General features: G+C 43.9%; 1 protein-coding gene and 3 non-coding genes across 5 annotated transcripts in view; all 4 read left to right on the top strand.

Annotated features, from left to right (window-relative positions):
- The window catches only part of ARMH1 (armadillo like helical domain containing 1), a 69,232-nt gene that overhangs the window by 8,900 nt on the left and 34,960 nt on the right, over positions 1–25,372 (top strand). For both annotated transcript variants that reach the window (XM_075832565.1, XM_075832566.1), the window contains exons 4-6: positions 1,142–1,308; positions 1,667–1,863; positions 3,822–3,906. In XM_075832565.1, the coding sequence (XP_075688680.1) occupies positions 1,142–1,308; positions 1,667–1,863; positions 3,822–3,906 (449 nt within the window). The remainder of the gene's footprint in view (positions 1–1,141; positions 1,309–1,666; positions 1,864–3,821; positions 3,907–25,372) is intronic.
- Positions 15,577–15,691, top strand: LOC142658235 (U5 spliceosomal RNA). Its single transcript, XR_012850068.1, has one exon. It is a non-coding gene; the product is annotated as a U5 spliceosomal RNA (small nuclear RNA).
- On the top strand, positions 23,195–23,309 carry LOC142658248 (U5 spliceosomal RNA). The gene has a single exon (XR_012850080.1). It is a non-coding gene; the product is annotated as a U5 spliceosomal RNA (small nuclear RNA).
- LOC142658241 (U5 spliceosomal RNA) lies at positions 25,147–25,261 on the top strand. Its single transcript, XR_012850074.1, has one exon. It is a non-coding gene; the product is annotated as a U5 spliceosomal RNA (small nuclear RNA).

Genomic DNA, 25,372 nt, shown 5'->3' on the forward strand with positions numbered 1-25,372 from the left:
AACAGTGCGTGTGAACATACCCTTAGTCTGCAGTAGTAAGACGCAGGGCCGGCTCCAGGCTTATGTGGGCCCTTTTGCGGTGGAACTCATGGCGGCAGTAAAATGTCATAAAATGTCCCTTTGTGCCCACATATAGACGTTAGACCTTTATGCCCTTATATAGAAGTTAGGCCCCCAGTTTGTATCCCCATAAATTTAGTGCCCTCTGTAGATAGTGCCACACAGCCCCCCCCCCCCCCCTGTAGGTAGCGCCTTTGGGGTTCCCTCTAGGAGTATTGCCGATACTCTTGCTGGGGATTCTGCTTCAGGAGAAGCCCCTGGCGTCACTATACATATATGGACAGTGTTGTCAGGGGAAACCCCAGAGCCATAGTCCTGGGCAGAGCGCTACTAGCTTTCTGCCTGGGACTCCTGCTCTGCTCCTGACATCACTGTCCATATATGGACAGTGTTGTCCGGAGCGAAGCTGAAGTCCCAGGCAGAGTGCTCCGGGACTCCACCTCTGGGGAAGCCCCTGACATCACTGTCCATACGGCTAGTGATGTCAGGGGCAATACCAGAGCCAAAGTCCCAGGCAGAGCACTACTAGCACTCTGCCTGGGACACTGGTCTGCTCCGGACAACACAGTCCATATATGGACAGTGATGTCCGGGGCTTCCCCAGAGACTGAATACCGGAGCAGAGCCGCTAGCAGCTCTGCTCTGGGACTCAGTCTCTCCTACTCACATCACTGTCCATCTATGGACAGTGATGCTGTGACGACGGCAGCGGCCGAGTGGGCCCCGGCACTTGCCCGATCCGCCGGGTGCTGACACTGGCCCTGGTAAGACACCACTAATTTATTCAGAGACGCACGCCCCCTAATAAATGAGTTGTATCTTGTGCTGTCTGTTCGCCAGAAAGTGAAATCTTAGCTGACGTTGATTCCCGCTGTCATATATGCAAAATATTCGACTTTTTTATAAAAAGTGTCGAACAGTGAAAACGGTAAAGTCCAAAAATGTTGCGCATTTACGGCGTGCGTCATAGTTTGAGATTTTTTAATGCCACTAAAGTGGTGTCAACATTTTGGTATATTCCCCCAAAGTTCATTAGAAAGTATTAGAAGTTCTGTTTTCTTTCCTCTGATCTCCCCCGCAGCGGTCGTTACAAGGTGGAGTTTGTGGAGGTTGGAGGGATCCTGACATTACTGGAAATACTGGGCTTAAAACAGTTAAATGAAGAACACAAGATGGAGGCACTGAGGATCCTCCAGATCTTGGCAAGAGCCGGACGCAAATACAAAGAGCTGATAAGCGAGAGCTACGGTGAGTGACGAGGTCGGGGGATCACCGCACATCACCTTCTTATACTCCCATATCTCAAAAACGCACAAGTTGTCTGCCACGTGAATGATGTGGGGGCAGTGAAAGTGGGGGTCCTTCTGTGCCTGCACCCCTCCTGCTTCTTACTCTTCTGCCTGGCCCCCACAGTGCTGGTGATTTCAGACTGGGCAAGATATGCCCGCGGGTAGGCAGTTATTAGACTAGTCCAGGACTTGCAGGGCGCACACTGGGGGGGGGGGGGGGGATAAGAGGTGACACCCGTGTATTGTGATGACACCACTTGTTATATGCTGGGGAAGTCCTGGATCTAATATAACCCCCATTCTTTCTCTCCTGGTAGGAGTGCGTGCGGTCGCCGAATGTCTTGCGAAGTCCAGCATGGAAGACACTCAGGAACAGGCGCAGGTCTTACTGGAACTGCTGGCCCATGGCAACCCCAAATACCAGACACAGGTGTACAAGGGTGTGATTGCTCTCTTACCATGTGCCTCCCCCAAAGCTCAGCACCTGGCGCTCCAAACCCTCCGCATCGTCCAGGTGAGGTGATGCAACGCTGCACGTAATACCCTGCCCCCGGCTCTCAACCCCCCCAACCCCAACCCTGCACATAATACGCGGGTCCTCGTCCTCGGGGCTACACTGAGACTTTTTGTAGCGCTACTGATTGATTTGGACTATTTAGGAGCCCCACACACGAGCGGGTTCAGTCCGTGATATACGGTACGTCATCGGCTGTATTTCCCGGTCTGAACACCCTGCAGGGAGCGGCACTCCTAGGGTCATAGTTATCTATTCTGCTAGGAGTCCCTGCCTCGCTCTGGGACAACTGTCCCGTACTGAGAACATGATTACAGATGGATAACGATGATGCGAGGAGCCCGGCTCCCTGCTGTGTGTTCGGTCCGGGAAATGCGCCCGACATGCGGACCGTATATCACGGACTGAACACGTTTGTGGGAATCCGGCCTAAGCTGCAGTCCACCTGAATATATTGAGTTGTATGTGATCTTGTGGGCTGCAGCTGTCACTAAATTGATCAGTGGCTCTACAAAAAGTCTCCGTGTAGCCCCGGCCTAAGGCCTCATGCACACGACCGTAGCCGTGTGCACGGCCGTGATTTTCGGGTCGGCCGGCTGCGGACTGTCAGCCGCGGGCCGCCCGCAAATCGTATGACATGCACATGGCCGCCGTCATTGTTTTCAATGAGCCCGGACCGCAGAAGATGTCCGTAATAGGACATGCCCGTTCTTTCTGCGGTGCGGGTTCCCGGGCCATGCACGGACCGTAAAAACTACGGTCGTGTGCATGGCCCCATAGAAAAGAATGGGGCCGCAATTCTCCCGTGGATTTTCGGGGGAATTGCGGCCGCAAAAACACGTTCGTGTGCATGAGGCCTTAGACATTCTTCAACTATTGCAGAAATTACAGGAAGTTCCTCCCCTAGTGCTGGCAAATACGGCGCGGCCCAAGTATTTCATGTGATCGCAGCGCGACACAAGACGGATGATCTGTTTATGGGCACGGTCCCGCGTATCGGCTCATTTGCAGAGGCCAATGGCCGCACTAGTTTTTCTTGGGTATTACTGGCACCATTGTGCGGGCATTGGCCTCTGCATGCAGGTTGGTTTCAGCAGCATGTGGCCGCACCATCATAATGTCTCCCACGCACCCCGCCAATGTTTCCCAGCAGGCAACGCTCTCTGACCAGATTTTGTGCTGCAGGCACCTGGGCTGGATTGATGGGTCGTTACCCAGATGTTCCCTGCTTATCGGTTCAGTGGCTCCTGGAGTTGGGGCGCAGGATCTGATAAATTGGGGAACATTCGGCCACGTTCACACATAGTAGTCGGAGTATATTCCAAAAACCCATCGGTAAACTATATCGTATTTTGCTGAAACTACTTGCATTTTTTATTGCATTATTTTATTTATTCTTTTATAGCTGTCATTTAGCGCGGTTGTTTTTGCGGTTTTGAATGTGGTTATATAAACTTTTCAGTGTACTGACGGGCTGACCCACCGGTTTTTAAAGTGGTTCTGCATTAGAAACTCCAACCTGCGGTTTCGTCAGTGGTGCGTGATCGCCTATGAAAAATAATAGGAGCAAAACCGCAGTTACCGGCGCAAGACCGCATTGTCTTCTGACTTAGGTGTTTGTTGTTTGTATTATTTCTTTTTTACCTCTACAAATACAAAATAATTAACCCTTTACCTGAGAAATCAATTGCAGACAATTTCACTGTTTCAAAAAATACAAAAAACGCTCTCCTCAACCTCTGCCCGTTCAGAAGAATACATAATCCAGGGGCAGCAGCCGCACCCTAATACATGTGACACCCCTGACTATATCACTGAGGGGCTATAACTGCACCCTGTGTGCCCCCCCCCCATACACCAGAACTGCGCCAGTGATCACCTGTTCTCCTGATTCTGGAGCTCCCCAACTTCTGCATTTCCCTGAACCCCGGATTCTGTTCTGATTTTCTCATGTGCAGGACATTGTACAGAAGGCTCATCCGGCCATAGTGGAGCCACTGCTGGGGGTGCTGCGGTCCATGCACATGGAGGTGCAGTATGAAGGTAAGCAGATAGACTTACAATTGATATTACATTATATACAGTGCAGCTATAATAACCGGTGTTGTAGTGTCTGATTACATTATATACAGTGCAGCTATAATAACCAGTGTTGTAGTGTCTGATTACATTATATACAGTGCAGCTATAATAACCAGTGTTGCAGTGTCTGATTACATTATATACAGTGCAGCTATAATAACCAGTGTTGTAGTATATGATTACATTATATACAGTGCAGCTATAATAACCGGTGTTGTAGTGTCTGATTACATTATATACAGTGCAGCTATAATAACCGGTGTTGTAGTGTCTGATTATATACAGTGCAGCTATAATAACCGGTGTTGTAGTGTCTGATTATATACAGTGCAGCTATAATAACCAGTGTTGTAGTGTCTGATTACATTATATACAGTGCAGCTATAATAACCGGTGTTGTAGTGTCTGATTAGATTATATACAGTGCAGCTATAATAACCAGTGTTGTAGTGTCTGATTACATTATATACAGTGCAGCTATAATAACCGGTGTTGTAGTGTCTGATTACATTATATACAGTGCAGCTATAATAACCAGTGTTGTAGTGTCTGATTACATTATATACAGTGCAGCTATAATAACCAGTGTTGTAGTGTCTGATTACATTATATACAGTGCAGCTATAATAACCGGTGTTGTAGTGTCTGATTATATACAGTGCAGCTATAATAACCAGTGTTGTAGTGTCTGATTACATTATATACAGTGCAGCTATAATAACCGGTGTTGTAGTGTCTGATTAGATTATATACAGTGCAGCTATAATAACCAGTGTTGTAGTGTCTGATTACATTATATACAGTGCAGCTATAATAACCGGTGTTGTAGTGTCTGATTACATTATATACAGTGCAGCTATAATAACCAGTGTTGTAGTGTCTGATTACATTATATACAGTGCAGCTATAATAACCTGCGTTGTAGTGTCTGATTACATTATATACAGTGCAGCTATAATAACCGGTGTTGTAGTGTATGATTACATTATATACAGTGCAGCTATAATAACCGGTGTTGTAGTGTCTGATTACATTATATACAGTGCAGCTATAATAACCAGCGTTGTAGTGTCTGATTACATTATATACAGTGCAGCTATAATAACCGGTGTTGTAGTGTCTGATTAGATTATATACAGTGCAGCTATAATAACCAGTGTTGTAGTGTCTGATTACATTATATACAGTGCAGCTATAATAACCGGTGTTGTAGTATCTGATTACATTATATACAGTGCAGCTATAATAACCGGTGTTGTAGTGTCTGATTACATTATATACAGTGCAGCTATAATAACCGGTGTTGTAGTGTCTGATTACATTATATACAGTGCAGCTATAATAACCGGTGTTGTAGTGTCTGATTACATTATATACAGTGCAGCTATAATAACCGGTGTTGTAGTGTCTGATTACATTATATACAGTGCAGCTATAATAACCAGCGTTGTAGTGTCTGATTACATTATATACAGTGCAGCTATAATAACCGGTGTTGTAGTATCTGATTACATTATATACAGTGCAGCTATAATAACCGGTGTTGTAGTGTCTGATTACATTATATACAGTGCAGCTATAATAACCGGTGTTGTAGTGTCTGATTACATTATATACAGTGCAGCTATAATAACCGGTGTTGTAGTGTCTGATTACATTATATACAGTGCAGCTATAATAACCGGTGTTGTAGTGTCTGATTACATTATATACAGTGCAGCTATAATAACCGGTGTTGTAGTGTCTGATTACATTATATACAGTGCAGCTATAATAACCGGTGTTGTAGTGTCTGATTACATTATATACAGTGCAGCTATAATAACCGGTGTTGTAGTGTCTGATTACATTATATACAGTGCAGCTATAGTAACCGGTGTTGTAGTGTCTGATTACATTATATACAGTGCAGCTATAATAACCGGTGTTGTAGTGTCTGATTACATTATATACAGTGCAGCTATAATAACCGGCGTTGTAGTGTCTGATTACATTATATACAGTGCAGCTATAATAACCGGCGTTGTAGTGTCTGATTACATTATATACAGTGCAGCTATAATAACCGGTGTTGTAGTGTCTGATTACATTATATACAGTGCAGCTATAATAACCGGTGTTGTAGTGTCTGATTACATTATATACAGTGCAGCTATAATAACCGGCGTTGTAGTGTCTGATTACATTATATACAGTGCAGCTATAATAACCGGCGTTGTAGTATCTGATTACATTATATACAGTGCAGCTATAATAACCAGTGTTGTAGTGTCTGATTACATTATATACAGTGCAGCTATAATAACCTGCGTTGTAGTGTCTGATTACATTATATACAGTGCAGCTATAATAACCGGTGTTGTAGTGTCTGATTACATTATATACAGTGCAGCTATAATAACCGGTGTTGTAGTGTCTGATTACATTATATACAGTGCAGCTATAATAACCGGTGTTGTAGTGTCTGATTACATTATATACAGTGCAGCTATAATAACCGGTGTTGTAGTGTCTGATTACATTATATACAGTGCAGCTATAATAACCAGCGTTGTAGTGTCTGATTACATTATATACAGTGCAGCTATAATAACCGGTGTTGTAGTGTCTGATTACATTATATACAGTGCAGCTATAATAACCGGTGTTGTAGTGTCTGATTAGATTATGTACAGTGCAGCTATAATAACCGGTGTTGTAGTGTCTGATTAGATTATATACAGTGCAGCTATAATAACCGGTGTTGTAGTGTCTGATTACATTATATACAGTGCAGCTATAATAACCGGTGTTGTAGTGTCTGATTACATTATATACAGTGCAGCTATAATAACCAGTGTTGTAGTGTCTGATTACATTATATACAGTGCAGCTATAATAACCAGTGTTGCAGTGTCTGATTACATTATATACAGTGCAGCTATAATAACCAGTGTTGTAGTATATGATTACATTATATACAGTGCAGCTATAATAACCAGTGTTGTAGTGTCTGATTACATTATATACAGTGCAGCTATAATAACCGGTGTTGTAGTGTCTGATTAGATTATATACAGTGCAGCTATAATAACCAGTGTTGTAGTGTCTGATTACATTATATACAGTGCAGCTATAATAACCGGTGTTGTAGTATCTGATTACATTATATACAGTGCAGCTATAATAACCGGTGTTGTAGTGTCTGATTACATTATATACAGTGCAGCTATAATAACCGGTGTTGTAGTGTCTGATTAGATTATATACAGTGCAGCTATAATAACCAGTGTTGTAGTGTCTGATTACATTATATACAGTGCAGCTATAATAACCGGTGTTGTAGTATCTGATTACATTATATACAGTGCAGCTATAATAACCGGTGTTGTAGTGTCTGATTACATTATATACAGTGCAGCTATAATAACCGGTGTTGTAGTGTCTGATTACATTATATACAGTGCAGCTATAATAACCGGTGTTGTAGTGTCTGATTACATTATATACAGTGCAGCTATAATAACCGGTGTTGTAGTGTCTGATTACATTATATACAGTGCAGCTATAATAACCGGTGTTGTAGTGTCTGATTACATTATATACAGTGCAGCTATAATAACCGGTGTTGTAGTGTCTGATTACATTATATACAGTGCAGCTATAATAACCGGTGTTGTAGTGTCTGATTACATTATATACAGTGCAGCTATAGTAACCGGTGTTGTAGTGTCTGATTACATTATATACAGTGCAGCTATAATAACCGGTGTTGTAGTGTCTGATTACATTATATACAGTGCAGCTATAATAACCGGCGTTGTAGTGTCTGATTACATTATATACAGTGCAGCTATAATAACCGGCGTTGTAGTGTCTGATTACATTATATACAGTGCAGCTATAATAACCGGTGTTGTAGTGTCTGATTACATTATATACAGTGCAGCTATAATAACCGGTGTTGTAGTGTCTGATTACATTATATACAGTGCAGCTATAATAACCGGTGTTGTAGTGTCTGATTACATTATATACAGTGCAGCTATAATAACCGGCGTTGTAGTGTCTGATTACATTATATACAGTGCAGCTATAATAACCGGCGTTGTAGTATCTGATTACATTATATACAGTGCAGCTATAATAACCGGTGTTGTAGTGTCTGATTACATTATATACAGTGCAGCTATAATAACCTGCGTTGTAGTGTCTGATTACATTATATACAGTGCAGCTATAATAACCGGTGTTGTAGTGTCTGATTACATTATATACAGTGCAGCTATAATAACCGGTGTTGTAGTGTCTGATTACATTATATACAGTGCAGCTATAATAACCGGTGTTGTAGTGTCTGATTACATTATATACAGTGCAGCTATAATAACCGGCGTTGTAGTGTCTGATTACATTATATACAGTGCAGCTATAATAACCGGTGTTGTAGTGTCTGATTACATTATATACAGTGCAGCTATAATAACCGGTGTTGTAGTGTCTGATTACATTATATACAGTGCAGCTATAATAACCGGTGTTGTAGTGTCTGATTACATTATATACAGTGCAGCTATAATAACCGGTGTTGTAGTGTCTGATTACATTATATACAGTGCAGCTATAATAACCGGTGTTGTAGTGTCTGATTACATTATATACAGTGCAGCTATAATAACCGGTGTTGTAGTGTCTGATTACATTATATACAGTGCAGCTATAATAACCGGTGTTGTAGTGTCTGATTACATTATATACAGTGCAGCTATAATAACCGGTGTTGTAGTGTCTGATTACATTATATACAGTGCAGCTATAATAACCGGTGTTGTAGTGTCTGATTACATTATATACAGTGCAGCTATAATAACCGGTGTTGTAGTGTCTGATTACATTATATACAGTGCAGCTATAATAACCGGTGTTGTAGTGTCTGATTACATTATATACAGTGCAGCTATAATAACCGGTGTTGCAGCGTCTGATTACATTATATACAGTGCAGCTATAATAACCGGTGTTGTAGTGTCTGATTATATTATATACAGTGCAGCTATAATAACCGGTGTTGTAGTGTCTGATTACATTATATACAGTGCAGCTATAATAACCGGTGTTGTAGTGTCTGATTACATTATATACAGTGCAGCTATAATAACCGGTGTTGTAGTGTCTGATTATATACAGTGCAGCTATAATAACCAGTGTTGTAGTGTCTGATTACATTATATACAGTGCAGCTATAATAACCGGCGTTGTAGTGTCTGATTACATTATATACAGTGCAGCTATAATAACCGGTGTTGTAGTGTCTGATTACATTATATACAGTGCAGCTATAATAACCGGTGTTGTAGTGTCTGATTACATTATATACAGTGCAGCTATAATAACCGGTGTTGTAGTGTCTGATTACATTATATACAGTGCAGCTATAATAACCGGTGTTGTAGTGTCTGATTACATTATATACAGTGCAGCTATAATAACCGGTGTTGTAGTGTCTGATTACATTATATACAGTGCAGCTATAATAACCAGTGTTGTAGTGTCTGATTACATTATATACAGTGCAGCTATCATAACCGGTGTTGTAGTGTCTGATTACATTATATACAGTGCAGCTTTAATAACCAGTGTTGTAGTGTCTGATTACATTATATACAGTGCAGCTATAATAACCAGTGTTGTAGTGTCTGATTATATACAGTGCAGCTATAATAACCAGTGTTGTAGTATATGATTACATTATATACAGTGCAGCTATAATAACCAGTGTTGTAGTGTCTGATTACATTATATACAGTGCAGCTATAATAACCGGTGTTGTAGTGTCTGATTATATTATATACAGTGCAGCTATAATAACCAGTGTTGTAGTATCTGATTACATTATATACAGTGCAGCTATAATAACCGGTGTTGTAGTGTCTGATTACATTATATACAGTGCAGCTATAATAACCGGTGTTGTAGTATATGATTACATTATATACAGTGTAGCTATAATAACCGGTGTTGTACTGTCTGATTACATTATATACAGTGCAGCTATAATAACCAGTGTTGTAGTGTCTGATTACATTATATACAGTGCAGCTATAATAACCGGTGTTGTAGTGTCTGATTACATTATATACAGTGCAGCTATAATAACCGGTGTTGTAGTGTCTGATTACATTATATACAGTGCAGCTATAATAACCGGTGTTGTAGTGTCTGATTATATTATATACAGTGCAGCTATAATAACCGGTGTTGTAGTGTCTGATTACATTATATACAGTGCAGCTATAATAACCGGTGTTGTAGTGTCTGATTACATTATATACAGTGCAGCTATAATAACCGGTGTTGTAGTGTCTGATTATATTATATACAGTGCAGCTATAATAACCGGTGTTGTAGTGTCTGATTACATTATATACAGTGCAGCTATAATAACCAGTGTTGTAGTGTCTGATTACATTATATACAGTGCAGCTATAATAACCGGTGTTGTAGTGTCTGATTACATTATATACAGTGCAGCTATAATAACCGGTGTTGCAGTGTCTGATTACATTATATACAGTGCAGCTATAATAACCAGTGTTGTAGTGTCTGATTACATTATATACAGTGCAGCTATAATAACCAGTGTTGTAGTTTCTGATTACATTATATACAGTGCAGCTATAATAACCAGCGTTGTAGTGTCTGATTTATATACAGTGCAGCTATAATAACCAGTGTTGTAGTGTCTGATTACATTATATACAGTGCAGCTATAATAACCAGTGTTGTAGTGTCTGATTATATACAGTGCAGCTATAATAACCGGTGTTGTAGTGTCTGATTACATTATATACAGTGCAGCTATAATAACCGGTGTTGTAGTGTCTGATTACATTATATACAGTGCAGCTATAATAACCAGTGTTGTAGTGTCTGATTACATTATATACAGTGCAGCTATAATAACCAGTGTTGTAGTGTCTGATTACATTATATACAGTGCAGCTATAATAACCAGTGTTGTAGTGTCTGATTACATTATATACAGTGCAGCTATAATAACCAGTGTTGTAGTATCTGATTACATTATATACAGTGCAGCTATAATAACCAGTGTTGTAGTATCTGATTACATTATATACAGTGCAGCTATAATAACCGGTGTTGTAGTGTCTGATTACATTATATACAGTGCAGCTATAATAACCAGTGTTGTAGTGTCTGATTACATTATATACAGTGCAGCTATAATAACCAGTGTTGTAGTGTCTGATTACATTATATACAGTGCAGCTATAATAACCAGTGTTGTAGTGTCTGATTACATTATATACAGTGCAGCTATAATAACCAGTGTTGTAGTGTCTGATTACATTATATACAGTGCAGCTATAATAACCGGTGTTGTAGTGTCTGATTATATACAGTGCAGCTATAATAACCGGTGTTGTAGTGTCTGATTACATTATATACAGTGCAGCTATAATAACCAGTGTTGTAGTGTCTGATTATATACAGTGCAGCTATAATAACCAGCGTTGTAGTGTCTGATTACATTATATACAGTGCAGCTATAATAACCAGTGTTGTAGTGTCTGATTACATTATATACAGTGCAGCTATAATAACCAGTGTTGTAGTGTCTGATTTATATACAGTGCAGCTATAATAACCGGTGTTGTAGTGTCTGATTACATTATATACAGTGCAGCTATAATAACCGGTGTTGTAGTGTATGATTACATTATATACAGTGCAGCTATAATAACCGGTGTTGTAGTGTCTGATTACATTATATACAGTGCAGCTATAATAACCGGTGTTGTAGTGTCTGATTACATTATATACAGTGCAGCTATAATAACCGGTGTTGTAGTATCTGATTAGATTATATACAGTGCAGCTATAATAACCGGTGTTGTAGTGTCTGATTACATTATATACAGTGCAGCTATAATAACCAGTGTTGTAGTGTCTGATTACATTATATACAGTGCAGCTATAATAACCGGTGTTGTAGTGTCTGATTACATTATATACAGTGCAGCTATAATAACCAGTGTTGTAGTGTCTGATTACATTATATACAGTGCAGCTATAATAACCAGTGTTGTAGTGTCTGATTACATTATATACAGTGCAGCTATAATAACCAGTGTTGTAGTGTCTGATTACATTATATACAGTGCAGCTATAATAACCGGTGTTGCAGTGTCTGATTACATTATATACAGTGCAGCTATAATAACCAGTGTTGTAGTGTCTGATTACATTATATACAGTGCAGCTATAATAACCGGTGTTGTAGTGTCTGATTACATTATATACAGTGCAGCTATAATAACCGGTGTTGTAGTGTCTGATTACATTATATACAGTGCAGCTATAATAACCAGTGTTGTAGTATATGATTACATTATATACATTGCTGCTATAATAACCGGTGTTGTAGTATCTGATTACATTATATACAGTGCAGCTATAATAACCGGTGTTGTAGTATATGATTACATTATATACAGTGCTGCTATAATAACCGGTGTTGTAGTATCTGATTACATTATATACAGTGCAGCTATAATAACCGGCGTTGTAGTGTCTGATTACATTATATACAGTGCAGCTATAATAACCGGTGTTGTAGTGTCTGATTATATACAGTGCAGCTATAATAACCGGTGTTGTAGTGTCTGATTACATTATATACAGTGCAGCTATAATAACCGGTGTTGTAGTGTCTGATTACATTATATACAGTGCAGCTATAATAACCAGTGTTGTAGTGTCTGATTACATTATATACAGTGCAGCTATAATAACCGGTGTTGTAGTGTCTGATTACATTATATACAGTGCAGCTATAATAACCGGCGTTGTAGTGTCTGATTACATTATATACAGTGCAGCTATAATAACCGGCGTTGTAGTATCTGATTACATTATATACAGTGCAGCTATAATAACCGGCGTTGTAGTGTCTGATTACATTATATACAGTGCAGCTATAATAACCAGTGTTGTAGTGTCTGATTACATTATATACAGTGCAGCTATAATAACCAGTGTTGTAGTGTCTGATTACATTATATACAGTGCAGCTATAATAACCGGTGTTGTAGTGTCTGATTACATTATATACAGTGCAGCTATAATAACCAGTGTTGTAGTGTCTGATTACATTATATACAGTGCAGCTATAATAACCAGTGTTGTAGTGTCTGATTACATTATATACAGTGCAGCTATAATAACCGGTGTTGTAGTGTCTGATTACATTATATACAGTGCAGCTATAATAACCAGTGTTGTAGTGTCTGATTACATTATATACAGTGCAGCTATAATAACCAGTGTTGTAGTGTCTGATTACATTATATACAGTGCAGCTATAATAACTAGTGTTGTAGTGTCTGATTACATTATATACAGTGCAGCTATAATAACCAGTGTTGTAGTGTCTGATTACATTATATACAGTGCAGCTATAATAACCAGTGTTGTAGTGTCTGATTATATACAGTGCAGCTATAATAACCGGTGTTGTAGTGTCTGATTACATTATATACAGTGCAGCTATAATAACCAGTGTTGTAGTGTCTGATTAGATTATATACAGTGCAGCTATAATAACCAGTGTTGTAGTGTCTGATTACATTATATACAGTGCAGCTATAATAACCAGTGTTGTAGTGTCTGATTATATTATATACAGTGCAGCTATAATAACCAGTGTTGTAGTGTCTGATTACATTATATACAGTGCAGCTATAATAACCAGTGTTGTAGTGTCTGATTACATTATATACAGTGCAGCTATAATAACCAGCGTTGTAGTGTCTGATTATATACAGTGCAGCTATAATAACCAGCGTTGTAGTGTCTGATTACATTATATACAGTGCAGCTATAATAACCAGTGTTGTAGTGTCTGATTACATTATATACAGTGCAGCTATAATAACCGGTGTTGTAGTGTCTGATTACATTATATACAGTGCAGCTATAATAACCAGTGTTGTAGTGTCTGATTACATTATATACAGTGCAGCTATAATAACCGGTGTTGTAGTGTCTGATTACATTATATACAGTGCAGCTATAATAAACGGTGTTGTAGTGTCTGATTATATACAGTGCAGCTATAATAACCGGTGTTGTAGTGTCTGATTACATTATATACAGTGCAGCTATAATAACCAGTGTTGTAGTGTCTGATTACATTATATACAGTGCAGCTATAATAACCAGTGTTGTAGTGTCTGATTACATTATATACAGTGCAGCTATAATAACCAGTGTTGTAGTGTCTGATTACATTATATACAGTGCAGCTATAATAACCAGTGTTGTAGTGTCTGATTACATTATATACAGTGCAGCTATAATAACCAGTGTTGTAGTGTCTGATTACATTATATACAGTGCAGCTATAATAACCGGTGTTGTAGTGTCTGATTATATACAGTGCAGCTATAATAACCGGTGTTGTAGTGTCTGATTACATTATATACAGTGCAGCTATAATAACCAGTGTTGTAGTGTCTGATTACATTATATACAGTGCAGCTATAATAACCGGTGTTGTAGTGTCTGATTACATTATATACAGTGCAGCTATAATAACCGGTGTTGTAGTGTCTGATTACATTATATACAGTGCAGCTATAATAACCGGTGTTGTAGTGTCTGATTACATTATATACAGTGCAGCTATAATAACCAGTGTTGTAGTGTCTGATTACATTATATACAGTGCAGCTATAATAACCGGTGTTGTAGTGTCTGATTACATTATATACAGTGCAGCTATAATAACCAGTGTTGTAGTGTCTGATTACATTATATACAGTGCAGCTATAATAACCGGTGTTGTAGTGTCTGATTACATTATATACAGTGCAGCTATAATAACCAGTGTTGTAGTGTCTGATTACATTATATACAGTGCAGCTATAATAACCGGTGTTGTAGTGTCTGATTACATTATATACAGTGCAGCTATAATAACCAGTGTTGTAGTGTCTGATTACATTATATACAGTGCAGCTATAATAACCGGTGTTGTAGTGTCTGATTACATTATATACAGTGCAGCTATAATAACCAGTGTTGTAGTGTCTGATTACATTATATACAGTGCAGCTATAATAACCGGTGTTGTAGTGTCTGATTACATTATATACAGTGCAGCTATAATAACCGGTGTTGTAGTGTGATGTGGTGATTACATTATATCAGTGTTGTAGTCTGTTTGCGGAGTTGCTACTCATCGGTATCACATATACAGTATGACAGCTGTGACGCCCGCTGCGCCCTGTCCGGGTGAGGAGCTCCGGCCGCCGGTTTATGTTCAGGCTGCAGTTTATACACGCCGGGCAAGAAACAGTTAATCCGACTCTTGTGATCACTACTTCCTGTTCTGGCTCCTCCCCTGGCAGTTTATTTGCATATTCCCATGATGCTCCGGAGGTTTATTTGCTTCTCTCCGGTGTCTCTCTTGATAGATCTGACCGGTTCCCGGTTGTGATTTGATGCGGTGATGTTAGTGGAGGACGGGTCAGTGTCGTGATAGTATCGTGTCGGTAGAGTGCGGAGTCTCTGTGATGTATGCGGGGGGCGGTGGTCCGTGGGGTCACGGCGGTGCGGCGCTTCTATATACTCTGGTTTCTCTTCAGATCGAATAAATCTTTCGCCTTTTACTAAAGATTTCCGTGGAGAGGAACAATTATGAGTTTCTAATAATTTTTTGATGCCCGGCGCTCGCTGGGCTTCCCTCATGCGGTTAATGATAGAGATGTAAATGTGGGCGGTCATGTGGCTGCGGCGTTAGTTCTCTAGCAGAGTGCGTTATTATCATTCTATATTTATAGGATCGCGGGACCTTCGAGTCATCACTTGGCTGTTTCTTTGTTATTAGCGCAACTTCTGAGGGACAAGCAGCGAAGCGAGGAGGTTCATGTGGCGTCCACAAGGGGGAGAAGGAAACCTGGACGCACGTCCTCTGCTATACTTCATCTATACTTCATCAAAATTACAAAAAAATATACGAACATGAGAATCTCATCATCTTATAAACATTTTGAGACCTCTTTGAAGTGGGTCCCTACTCTGTAAAGCGCAGTATTGTATGGCAACCAATGCCACCGCCGCTTCGCACCCGCAGTGTAGCGTCCATGGCCGCCGGGTTCACTCACCTCCCGATGCCCGCAGCCATGGATCCGTGAGCACTGGTCCCCGTCTCCCTCCTAAGAGATGCCAGCGCTCACTTCCGCTCCGTTCGGCTGTGTCCCGTAGGATGCACGCTCGCGCCCGGCCTTAAAGGGCCAGCGCGCAAATAGGAAATCGTCACCATCATCAACTGCCACGATTTCCTGGTCTATAAGAAGGCCCCTGGCCTTCTTAACCTTGCCTGAGCGTTGTTAGTTTTCCCAGTCTGTCTTGCAAATGGTCCCTTAGTGTTTCCCTTTCCTGTTGTTACCCGTGCCTTGTTCCCCGTTCCTGTTTCCCGTGCTTTGCCTTAGTATCAAGTCGTGCCACGTCCTGTCATCTGCCACGTCTGGAGGAATCTGCCACGACCTGTGTCATCTGCCACGTCCGGAGGAATCCGCCACGTCTGGCGCAACTTGCGGCTCCTGTGTCATCCACCACGTTTGGCGCTGTCTGCTGCAACCATCTCCATCTGTGCCAGAGCTGCGGCCACCGTCTGGACTATCCAGGTACCCTTGTGCAGGACATTGTATTTCTGGGGTGTCCTGTTGTTTGGCCTGCTGCCTCCCCGCTACGGCGGTACGGCCTAGTGGGTCCACTAACCCGCTTCGTGACAGTATTCTCAGGCCATGGACCCCGCTGGTCAACCTGAGACTTTGACGACACAAGCCATGCTGGCCGAGATGGAGGATCTCCAGTCACGACAAGACCAGCTCCTCCTGTCGGTGAACGCCATAGCCCATCGGTTGCTCGCTCCATCCACAGTCGTCACCGCACCCATTCCTGCGGTTCCGCCTGCTACACTTCCTGTCTGTACCGGTACCAACCCCCTGTGTTTCTTGCCGCTACCTCCACGCTATGACGGAGATCCGAGGTCCTGCAGGGGATTTTTGAATCAGTGCCTGATGCACTTCAGACTACATTCCAGGTCCTTCTGTTCGGATGACGTCAGAATCGCCTTCATCATCTCTCTCCTTACTGGCAAAGCCCTGGCATGGGCTAATCCTCTGTGGGAACATCAGGGACCAGAGACCCGCGACTTGCAGTGCTTCTTACAGGCCTTCCGCTCGATCTTTGAGGAACCTGGGAGAGTTTCTTCGGCTGCTGCATCCTTGCTGACCCTACACCAGGGAGACCTCTCCGTGGGCGAGTATGCCATCCAGTTCCGTAACCTAGCTGCTGAATTGACCTGGAACAACGGGGCTTTGGTGGCTTCATTCTGGCAGGGACTGTCTTCAGGGATTAAGGACGAGCTGGCTGCTCGCGATCTGCCATCTACCCTGGACAATCTTATCCTACTCGCCTCCCGTGTCGACATGAGGATCCGGGAACGTTCCCAAGAGGTTCTCCGGGAGAGGGAACTTCTCAGGCTGGATTCTGCTGTCCCGCAATCCTCCTCAGTCGTCCAATCAGAGGATCCGATGCAGGGTAATTATGTCAAAATGTCTACCCAGGAGAAACAACGCAGACGCACTTCTGGACTTTGTCTGTATGGAGGCCATATTGTGCGTCTGTGCCCCCAGAGGCCGGAGAGACCCCATTGCCTGGGATTGGTTGGAGAGACAACACTAGGTGAAACGGAATCTGACAGCATTCGGTTCCAAGCTGACTATTCCTGTGACCCTGGTATCCAGCGAGAGGACGCATCAAGTTTCTGCCTATCTTGACTGCAAACTTCATCCAGAAAGAGCTTGTGGATCATCTTCAGTTGCCAACAGTTCCCCTGGAGACATCTTTGGCTGTTGCCTCAATTAATGGACTGCCTCTGCCTGATCCCATTATCTCTAAAACCAAGCCGTTGAAGCTCCAGGTTGGAGTACTTCATTCTGAATTTCTTTCTTTCCTTGTTTTGCCCAAGGCCATCAACCCTGTTCTGCTGGGCCTGCCTTTGCTTCGACTACATGCCCCAGTCCTGGACTGGCATTCTGGAGAGGTTCTCCAATGGGGCTCCAAGTGCCATGGTCGTTGTCTGTTGCAGATCCTTCCTGTCAAGCCTCCTCTGCCTCAGTCGTTGGCGGGACTGCCTCCCCATTTTGCTCAGTATGCAGATGTTTTCAGAAAAAAGGAGGCTGAGATGCTGCCTCCACATCGCACCTATGACTGCCCCATTGAACTGGTTCCTAATGCCTCTCTTCCCCGTGGTCGGGTATATCCTCTCTCCTTGCCAGAGTCTCTATCCATGTCGGCCTATATCAAGGAGAATCTGGAGAGGGGTTTTATACAAAAATCTTCCTCCCCGGCCGGGGCTGGATTCTTCTTCGTTAAAAAGAAGGATGGATCTCTTCGTCGCTGCATTGACTACCGTGGTCTCAACCAGATCACAGTCAAGAACAAATACCCGTTGCCACTCATCTCTGAGCTGTTTGATCGCATACGAGGAGCCAGAATTGTTTCTAAGCTGGACCTGCGTGGGGCTTACAATCTAGTCCGGATTCGCCGGGGTGATGAATGGAAGACGGCATTTAACAACCGGGAAGGGCACTACGAATACCTAGTGATGCCCTCTGGACTGTGTAACGCTCCCGCAGTGTTTCAGGAGTTCGTTAACGACATCTTCTGAGATCTACTCTATGTCTGTGTTGTTGTCTATCTCGATGATATTTTGATTTTCTCCCAAGATCCGACGACTCATCGGAGGCATGTCCGTCGGGTTCTTCTACGATTAAGGGAGAATCATTTATACGCCAAGCTGGAGAAGTGCGTCTTTGAGAAGAGTTCTCTGCCCTTCCTGGGCTACATCATCTCGGATCAAGGCCTCAAGATGGATCCTGAGAAAGTGAAGGCTGTCCTGGAGTGGCCACGTCCCCAAGGCTTAAGGGCCATACAGCGGTTCCTGGGATTCGCCAATTTCTAGCGGCAGTTTATCCCAAACTTCTCATCTCTGACGGCTCCCATCTCTACCCTTACCAAGAAGGGTGTGAACGCCAAAGTGTGGACTCCAGAGGCAGAGTATGCATTTATTACCCTCAAGAGAGCCTTCACTTCAGCCTCGATCCTCCATCACCCTGACGTGTCTCGGCAGTTCTCGCTGGAAGTGGACGCTTCCAGAGGAGCTCCAAAGGAAAGGCAGTAGTGTGTGGCTACTACTCTACACTGTTTTCTTCTGCTGAGCGCAATTACTCCATTGGAGATCGGGAGCTGCTGGCCAAAAAATTGGCTCTGGAGGAGTGGAGACATCTTCTGGAGGGCGCTGCTCACCCCATCCTGATCTTCACCGACCACAAGAATGTTACTTACCTTCAGTCCGCTCAAAGACTGAATCCTCGTCAAGCCAGGTGGTCGCTGTTCTTCACCCGTTTTTTTGTTTGTGCTCCACTACCGTCCCGCGGACAAGAATGTGAGGGCCGATGCCCTGTCCAGATCGTTTGAGACGGAAGACACAGTGGAGTCCCTTCAGACCATCATAGACCCGTCCTGCATTGTCACTGCTAATCCTCTGCAGGTTAGAGACATCCCTCCTGGGAGGACTTTTGTTCGCTTGGCAGACAGGAGAAGAATTCTCCGCTGGGGACACTGTTCTAAACTTGCTGGGCACGCCGGTGTCCGTAAAACCCAAGACCTGATTGCTTGTCACTTCTGGTGGCCCACGCTAACTAAGGATGTTCTGGACTTTGTCTCTGCTTGCACGGTCTGTGCCTCTAATATAGTGACTCACTCCAAGCCTGCCGGCCTGCTTCAACCTCTGCCTGTACCCTGTGCCCCCTGGCAGCACATTGCGATGGACTTCGTCACAGACCTTCCCCCCTCAGCAGGATGTAACACTGTCTGGGTGGTGGTGGACCGGTTCTCTAAGATGGCTCATTTTATCCCGCTGACCGGCCTACCTTCTGCTCCTCGTCTGGCGAGTCTCTTCATTCAACACATCTTTCGCCTGCATGGCTTGCCTCTTCACATTGTGTCTCACCGGGGGGGTTCAGTTTACTTCTAAGTTCTGGAGAGCCCTCTGTAAACTCCTGCATGTGAGTTTGGACTTTTCCTCAGCTTATCACCCCCAGTCCAATGGGCAAGTTGAGAGGATCAACCAGATCATGGAAAATGATCTCCGCTACTTCATCTCTCCACAGCAAGATAACTGGGTTCAGCTTCTTCCATGGGTGGAGTTTTCATACAACAACCACACAAGTGAGTCCACCACTTCCACTCCGTTTCACATCGTGTACAGTCAACATCCCAGAGTTCCTCTTCCTGTATCAACTTCATCTCAGGTACCCGCTGCTGACTCTGCATATGGAGACTTCCTGTAAATCTGGCAACAGACCCGGACCCGCTTCATCTGGGGCTCGAAAATGGACAGAGTAAAGCGGACTGTTATGTACAAGGAGCCCCGCAAAGGTGGGAAGGGTATACCCGACATTCCCACTCTGCTGCGGATCGCTTTTGTATGTGACTGTGTTCGTAGGACTCTGAGGACAGCAAACGGCTCTGCGGGCAAGGCCATGTCCCGCTACTTCCTCCTTCCCCTCTGGCGAGGTTTTGGCTGGGACAAGTGGGACGCTCCCTGCTTCTATGGAGATGTTGTCCGGTTTGTGAGGGAGCATCAACTGGAGGGTCTTAAGCCCGACTTGTGGAAACCTAAGACGATCCACAAGCACATCAGAGCAAAGGACTCGCTGGAGACTGTTTGGACTAACGTGTCATCCGGCAATTTGACCAACGGGCACAAGGACATTTCATGGGTGGCCATCCAGGGAGGACTGCCTCTTCAGTCATTCATGCATGCTCGCAACCTGTGCAAGACCCGGTACTGCCCCAGGTGCCCCTTCATGGAGGAAACATCTTTGCACACTTTCTGGCAGTGCCCCTTTGCACAGGGTCTGTTGAAAGCCTTGGAACATGAACTCAAGGACTCAGTCCCCAGGAACAGACTGTCGTACCGCTCTGTACTTTATGGACTATTCCCTGGGAGTAACACGGATGGAGCAATCCAGGAGGCCTGGCGCCTTATGAACTGTTTTAAGGACGCTATATGGTTTGCCAGGAATTGTCTAGTTTTGCGGGGAGAGAGTGTGTCCGTCCAGGACTGCCGCAGGCTGATCCACAGCCTGATCAGGGACTATTCCACCTGGGACAGCCCGGACGTCGATCAGGAAGAGGACTGATACTCCCCTTCCCCCCCACTCTCCCTTCTTGTGTGTTGTCTCCCAATAAAGCTTCGGGCCTGTGATTCCCCCCCCCTTCCCCTACCCCCCCCTTCCCCTACCCCCACCCCATCACTTGTCTGTAATGCTTTGTTGTTTGACTTTAGTGAATGCAGGAATGTTAGTGTAGCATGTGGTGTAATGTATAGCATAGGTCAGCCTGTACTGTGTATTATACTGCCATGTTATGTTTGACGACTGTTATTATTTGCTGCTTCATGGCTGGCGCTGCGTCGCAGTAATGTTTGTATGATGACGATTGATTGTCAATAAAGTATTTTTCAATCAAAAAACAGACCCGGTCCTCTATTTTGCTGGCAGTAGATCGCATCAAGCGAAAGGCAGATACTAGGAGAAGAAAGCCGCCTCAGTATCTTCCTGGGACTACAGTCTGGCTGTCCTCTCGGAACATTCGCTTGAGGGTGCCTTCATACAAGTTTGCTCCCAGGTTCCTTGGTCCTTTCGAGATTCTGCAACAAATAAACCCTGTCTCCTTTAAGCTGTGGCTGCCCCCTACCCTCAGAATCCCTAACTCCTTCCATGTGTCCCTCCTGAAACCAGTGGTCCTGAACCGCTACAGCAAGACTTCTAGTTCCACAGTTGCCCCCAGCGGTCCTTCTGATGTATTCGAGGTAAAAGAGATCCTGGACTGCAAGAGGGTAGGAGGAAGGACTTTCTATTTGGTGGACTGGAGAGGGTTTGGTCCTGAGGAGAGGTCCTGGGAGCCAGAAGAAAACCTCAGCGCTCCTGCTCTTATTAAAAAATTCCTCTGTCAGTCTGGCCCCAAGAGGAGGGGGTGTAAGAGGGGGGATACTGTAGTGTCCATGGCCGCGGGCCGCCGGGTTCACTCACCTCCCGACGCCCGCGGCCATGGATCCGTGAGCGCTGGTCCCCGTCTCCCTCCTAGGAGACGCCAGCGCTCACTTCCGCTCCATTCGGCTGTGTCCCGTAGGGTGCGCGCTCGTGCCCGGCCTTAAAGGGCCAGTGCACGCAAATAGGAAATCGTCATCATCATCATCAACTGCCACGATTTCCTGGTCTATAAGAAGGCCCCTGGCCTTCTAATCCTTGCCTGAGCATTGTTAGTTTTCCCAGTCTGTCTTGCAAATGGTCCCTTAGTGTTCCCCATTCCTGTTTCCCGTGCTTTGCCTTAGTATCAAGTCGTGCCACGTCCTGTGTCATCTGCCACGTCCGGAGGAATCCGCCACGTCTGGCGCAACTTGCGGCTCCTGTGTCATCTGCCACGTTTGGCGCTGTCTGCTGCAACCATCTCCATCTATGCCAGAGCTGCGGCCACCGTCTGGACTATACAGGTACTCTTGTGCAGGACATTGTATTTCTGGGGTGTCCTGTTGTTTGGCCAGCTGCCTCCCCGCTATGGCGGTACGGCCTAGTGGGTCCACTAACCCGCTTCGTGACACGCAGAGGGAGCAACTCAGGAGACCAACAACACCCATGCTGCCAGTCTAAGCCACACAACACTCATGCTGCCAGTCTAAGCCACCTTGGCCCTGGACCTCTTACACGCACACGTCCGGTGTTTACTCTGAGCTGGCTTGTTCGGTGATCAGTCCAGGGAAAGGACCACAAAATCGTGCGGCTGTCGGGAACTTCTGCTCCAAGTGACAGGAGCGCAGACCACCATTGTGTAACCAAATATGGGTGTAACGGCTTGTCGTTAGTCATTTGCATATTTTCCCAGAATGCACCTGCTTCGTAACTGAATTGCAATAAAAAAGACAAAGATACAGAAATTTGCTTTTCTCCGGTAACTTATTTTTTTTATGCCTCATAATGACTGATGATCGCCCCGCCCCCGTCACATGTGTGATAGAGAGATATATATATATATAATCGCCTATATGTCCTCTCCGCAGGTGTGATGGGAGGAGCGCGGGGCCGGTGTAGTGTCCGGTGATCTCTGCTGTATACTCTGGTTTCTCTTCAGATTGAATAAATCTTTCGCCTTTTACTAAAGATTTCCGTGGAGAGGAACAATTATGAGTTTCTAATAATTTTTTGATGCCCGGCGCTCGCTGGGTTCCCTTATTGTACAAATAATAGATTGGGCTTTTATTTCTGTAAATGTTTCTTCTGAATTGTGAAGCTTTTCTGCTCATCTGATAGTAAACCTGTCGTAGTTACATGTTGTGCTGCGCTGTCAGAAGATGTTGCTGCCTGAGATCTGGTATTTGGCAGTTTTCGGGGCACATCGGATCCTTCTTCAGGCAGTTTACACATCCAGGGTCCTGCGCGCTCTGAGAACTTGCAAACATCGTATTCCTGGGAAGCCAATAAAGGAATCGCACCTGGAAAACGTTGCTGTTTTATGGCTCGTCGTGCACTGGATATCGATAAACCTTCTCATTTACTTCCTGTTAGAATGGAGATGTTTTATCCACGCAAATTATGTGTGAAGTTATTCAGATCCTTTTCCACGAGCCAATTGTCCGGCAAACAAGTGTTCACAGAACGTTCCCGTCCGTTGCGTTGTGTAACCAGGGAAACGATCAGTCGCTGAACGAGCAAACGCCGACATGATGGAAACGTACGGGCGCGAGCGATTCTTGTAATATTTGCTCGCCCCATACAAATGTATTTTCCTCTTCGTCCTACAGGCAGCGCCACTGGTTTCCCTCTTCATCCTACCAAGTGGGCAGATCCTGTAAGGGGCGCCCTGTACCAAAAAATACTCTCAAATGAGACATGAGGAGCCCAGCGTCTCCGGCCTCATTATTTCCTATCTGACCCCGAAGTCATCGTCTGTTCAGTATTGCGCTATATTCCTATCTGCTGCCTTATCAGAGTCTACAGGACAAAAACTGTTATATCTCCTGCACAGGGGCGTCTATCAGAATACAGGGGTCTATGGGCCGTACTGTACCCCGTGTGTCTCTGATTTCATACCACGATACAGTGCAGTACAGGGGCGCCGTGCGGTTCGTGAATAGGATCGGGCGCTGCCTGTGGACATATCGCTAGATCTCATGCACCGGCCGTATTATTATTACATATCTGTGATGAGGAACAACCAGGAGACGATTACACCGAAGAACCGGCCAAAACTAGCAGAGAAATCCCCCCGCGTTACATACAAATTTTGCTGCGGATTTTGCTGCGGATACAGCCGTGGATTTGCTTTGTATACGGATATATGAAATCTGCGCCATTTCTGTAACAGACAGGACAGGCCTAGAATACGCGGTGGATTTTCTACGCTGCGAGTGAATAAGGTTTGATGAAATCCCATTACCTTCTATTGTCCTGGACTGTGGTGTGGACTCTGCTACCGGAATTCAGCAACAAATACGCGATGTGTGAACAAAGTCATAGAGCAGCGATTGTGTCAGGAAAACACGGCAAAACCGCGAGTAGCATTGTGTGATTTTCACTTCACGTCTTGTGCTGCGTTTTCTCTATTTCCACACCTTGATTTCCATCTTGATTGTTTCCCATTTGGATCTGGATTTTTAGATTTTTTTGTTCCTTTTTAATTCTGATTCCAGTCATGTGACGCTGCTGGGTTCGGCTATAAGGGGGTTCTGTATTGTACAATATATTACCGGTCCAAATGCCCATCAGGCCGATCACAATACAGTGGAACCCACAGGAAATAACATCTACAGAAGAGGAAGCCCCGCCCACAGGAAGTGCCTCATCTACATACCCATGATGCATCAGGAGGAACATTTACAATATTTGAGCTGGTTTTACATGTTTCTCTTATGACTTTTACCTCGTGGTGTGCGGAGTTACCGGGATTACAGGGGACGTTGTGGGGGAAATTATTTTATATTTTTTTAGTTTTTTTGCACTTTGGTCTCTCTTAGCAAAGAAACATTTCTCTGCAGCCGCGGTTCATAGGAAACCGGCACAAGTTATACTCTGGTTTCTCTTCAGATCGAATAAATCTTTCGCCTTTTACTAAAGATTTCCGTGGAGAGGAACAATTATGAGTTTCTAACAATTTTTTGATGCCCGGCGCTCGCTGGGTTCCCTTATATGGTGAAAAGTAGATTGTGGAATAAAGCGCAGGTGTGAACGGTGTCGGGCTGTGATGTGTCTTTTCTGGGTCCGGACGTAATGCCGTGAATTATTATATCCGA

The sequence above is a fragment of the Rhinoderma darwinii genome, chromosome 7 (assembly GCF_050947455.1).
Source record: "Rhinoderma darwinii isolate aRhiDar2 chromosome 7, aRhiDar2.hap1, whole genome shotgun sequence".
Taxonomy (NCBI): domain Eukaryota; kingdom Metazoa; phylum Chordata; class Amphibia; order Anura; family Rhinodermatidae; genus Rhinoderma; species Rhinoderma darwinii.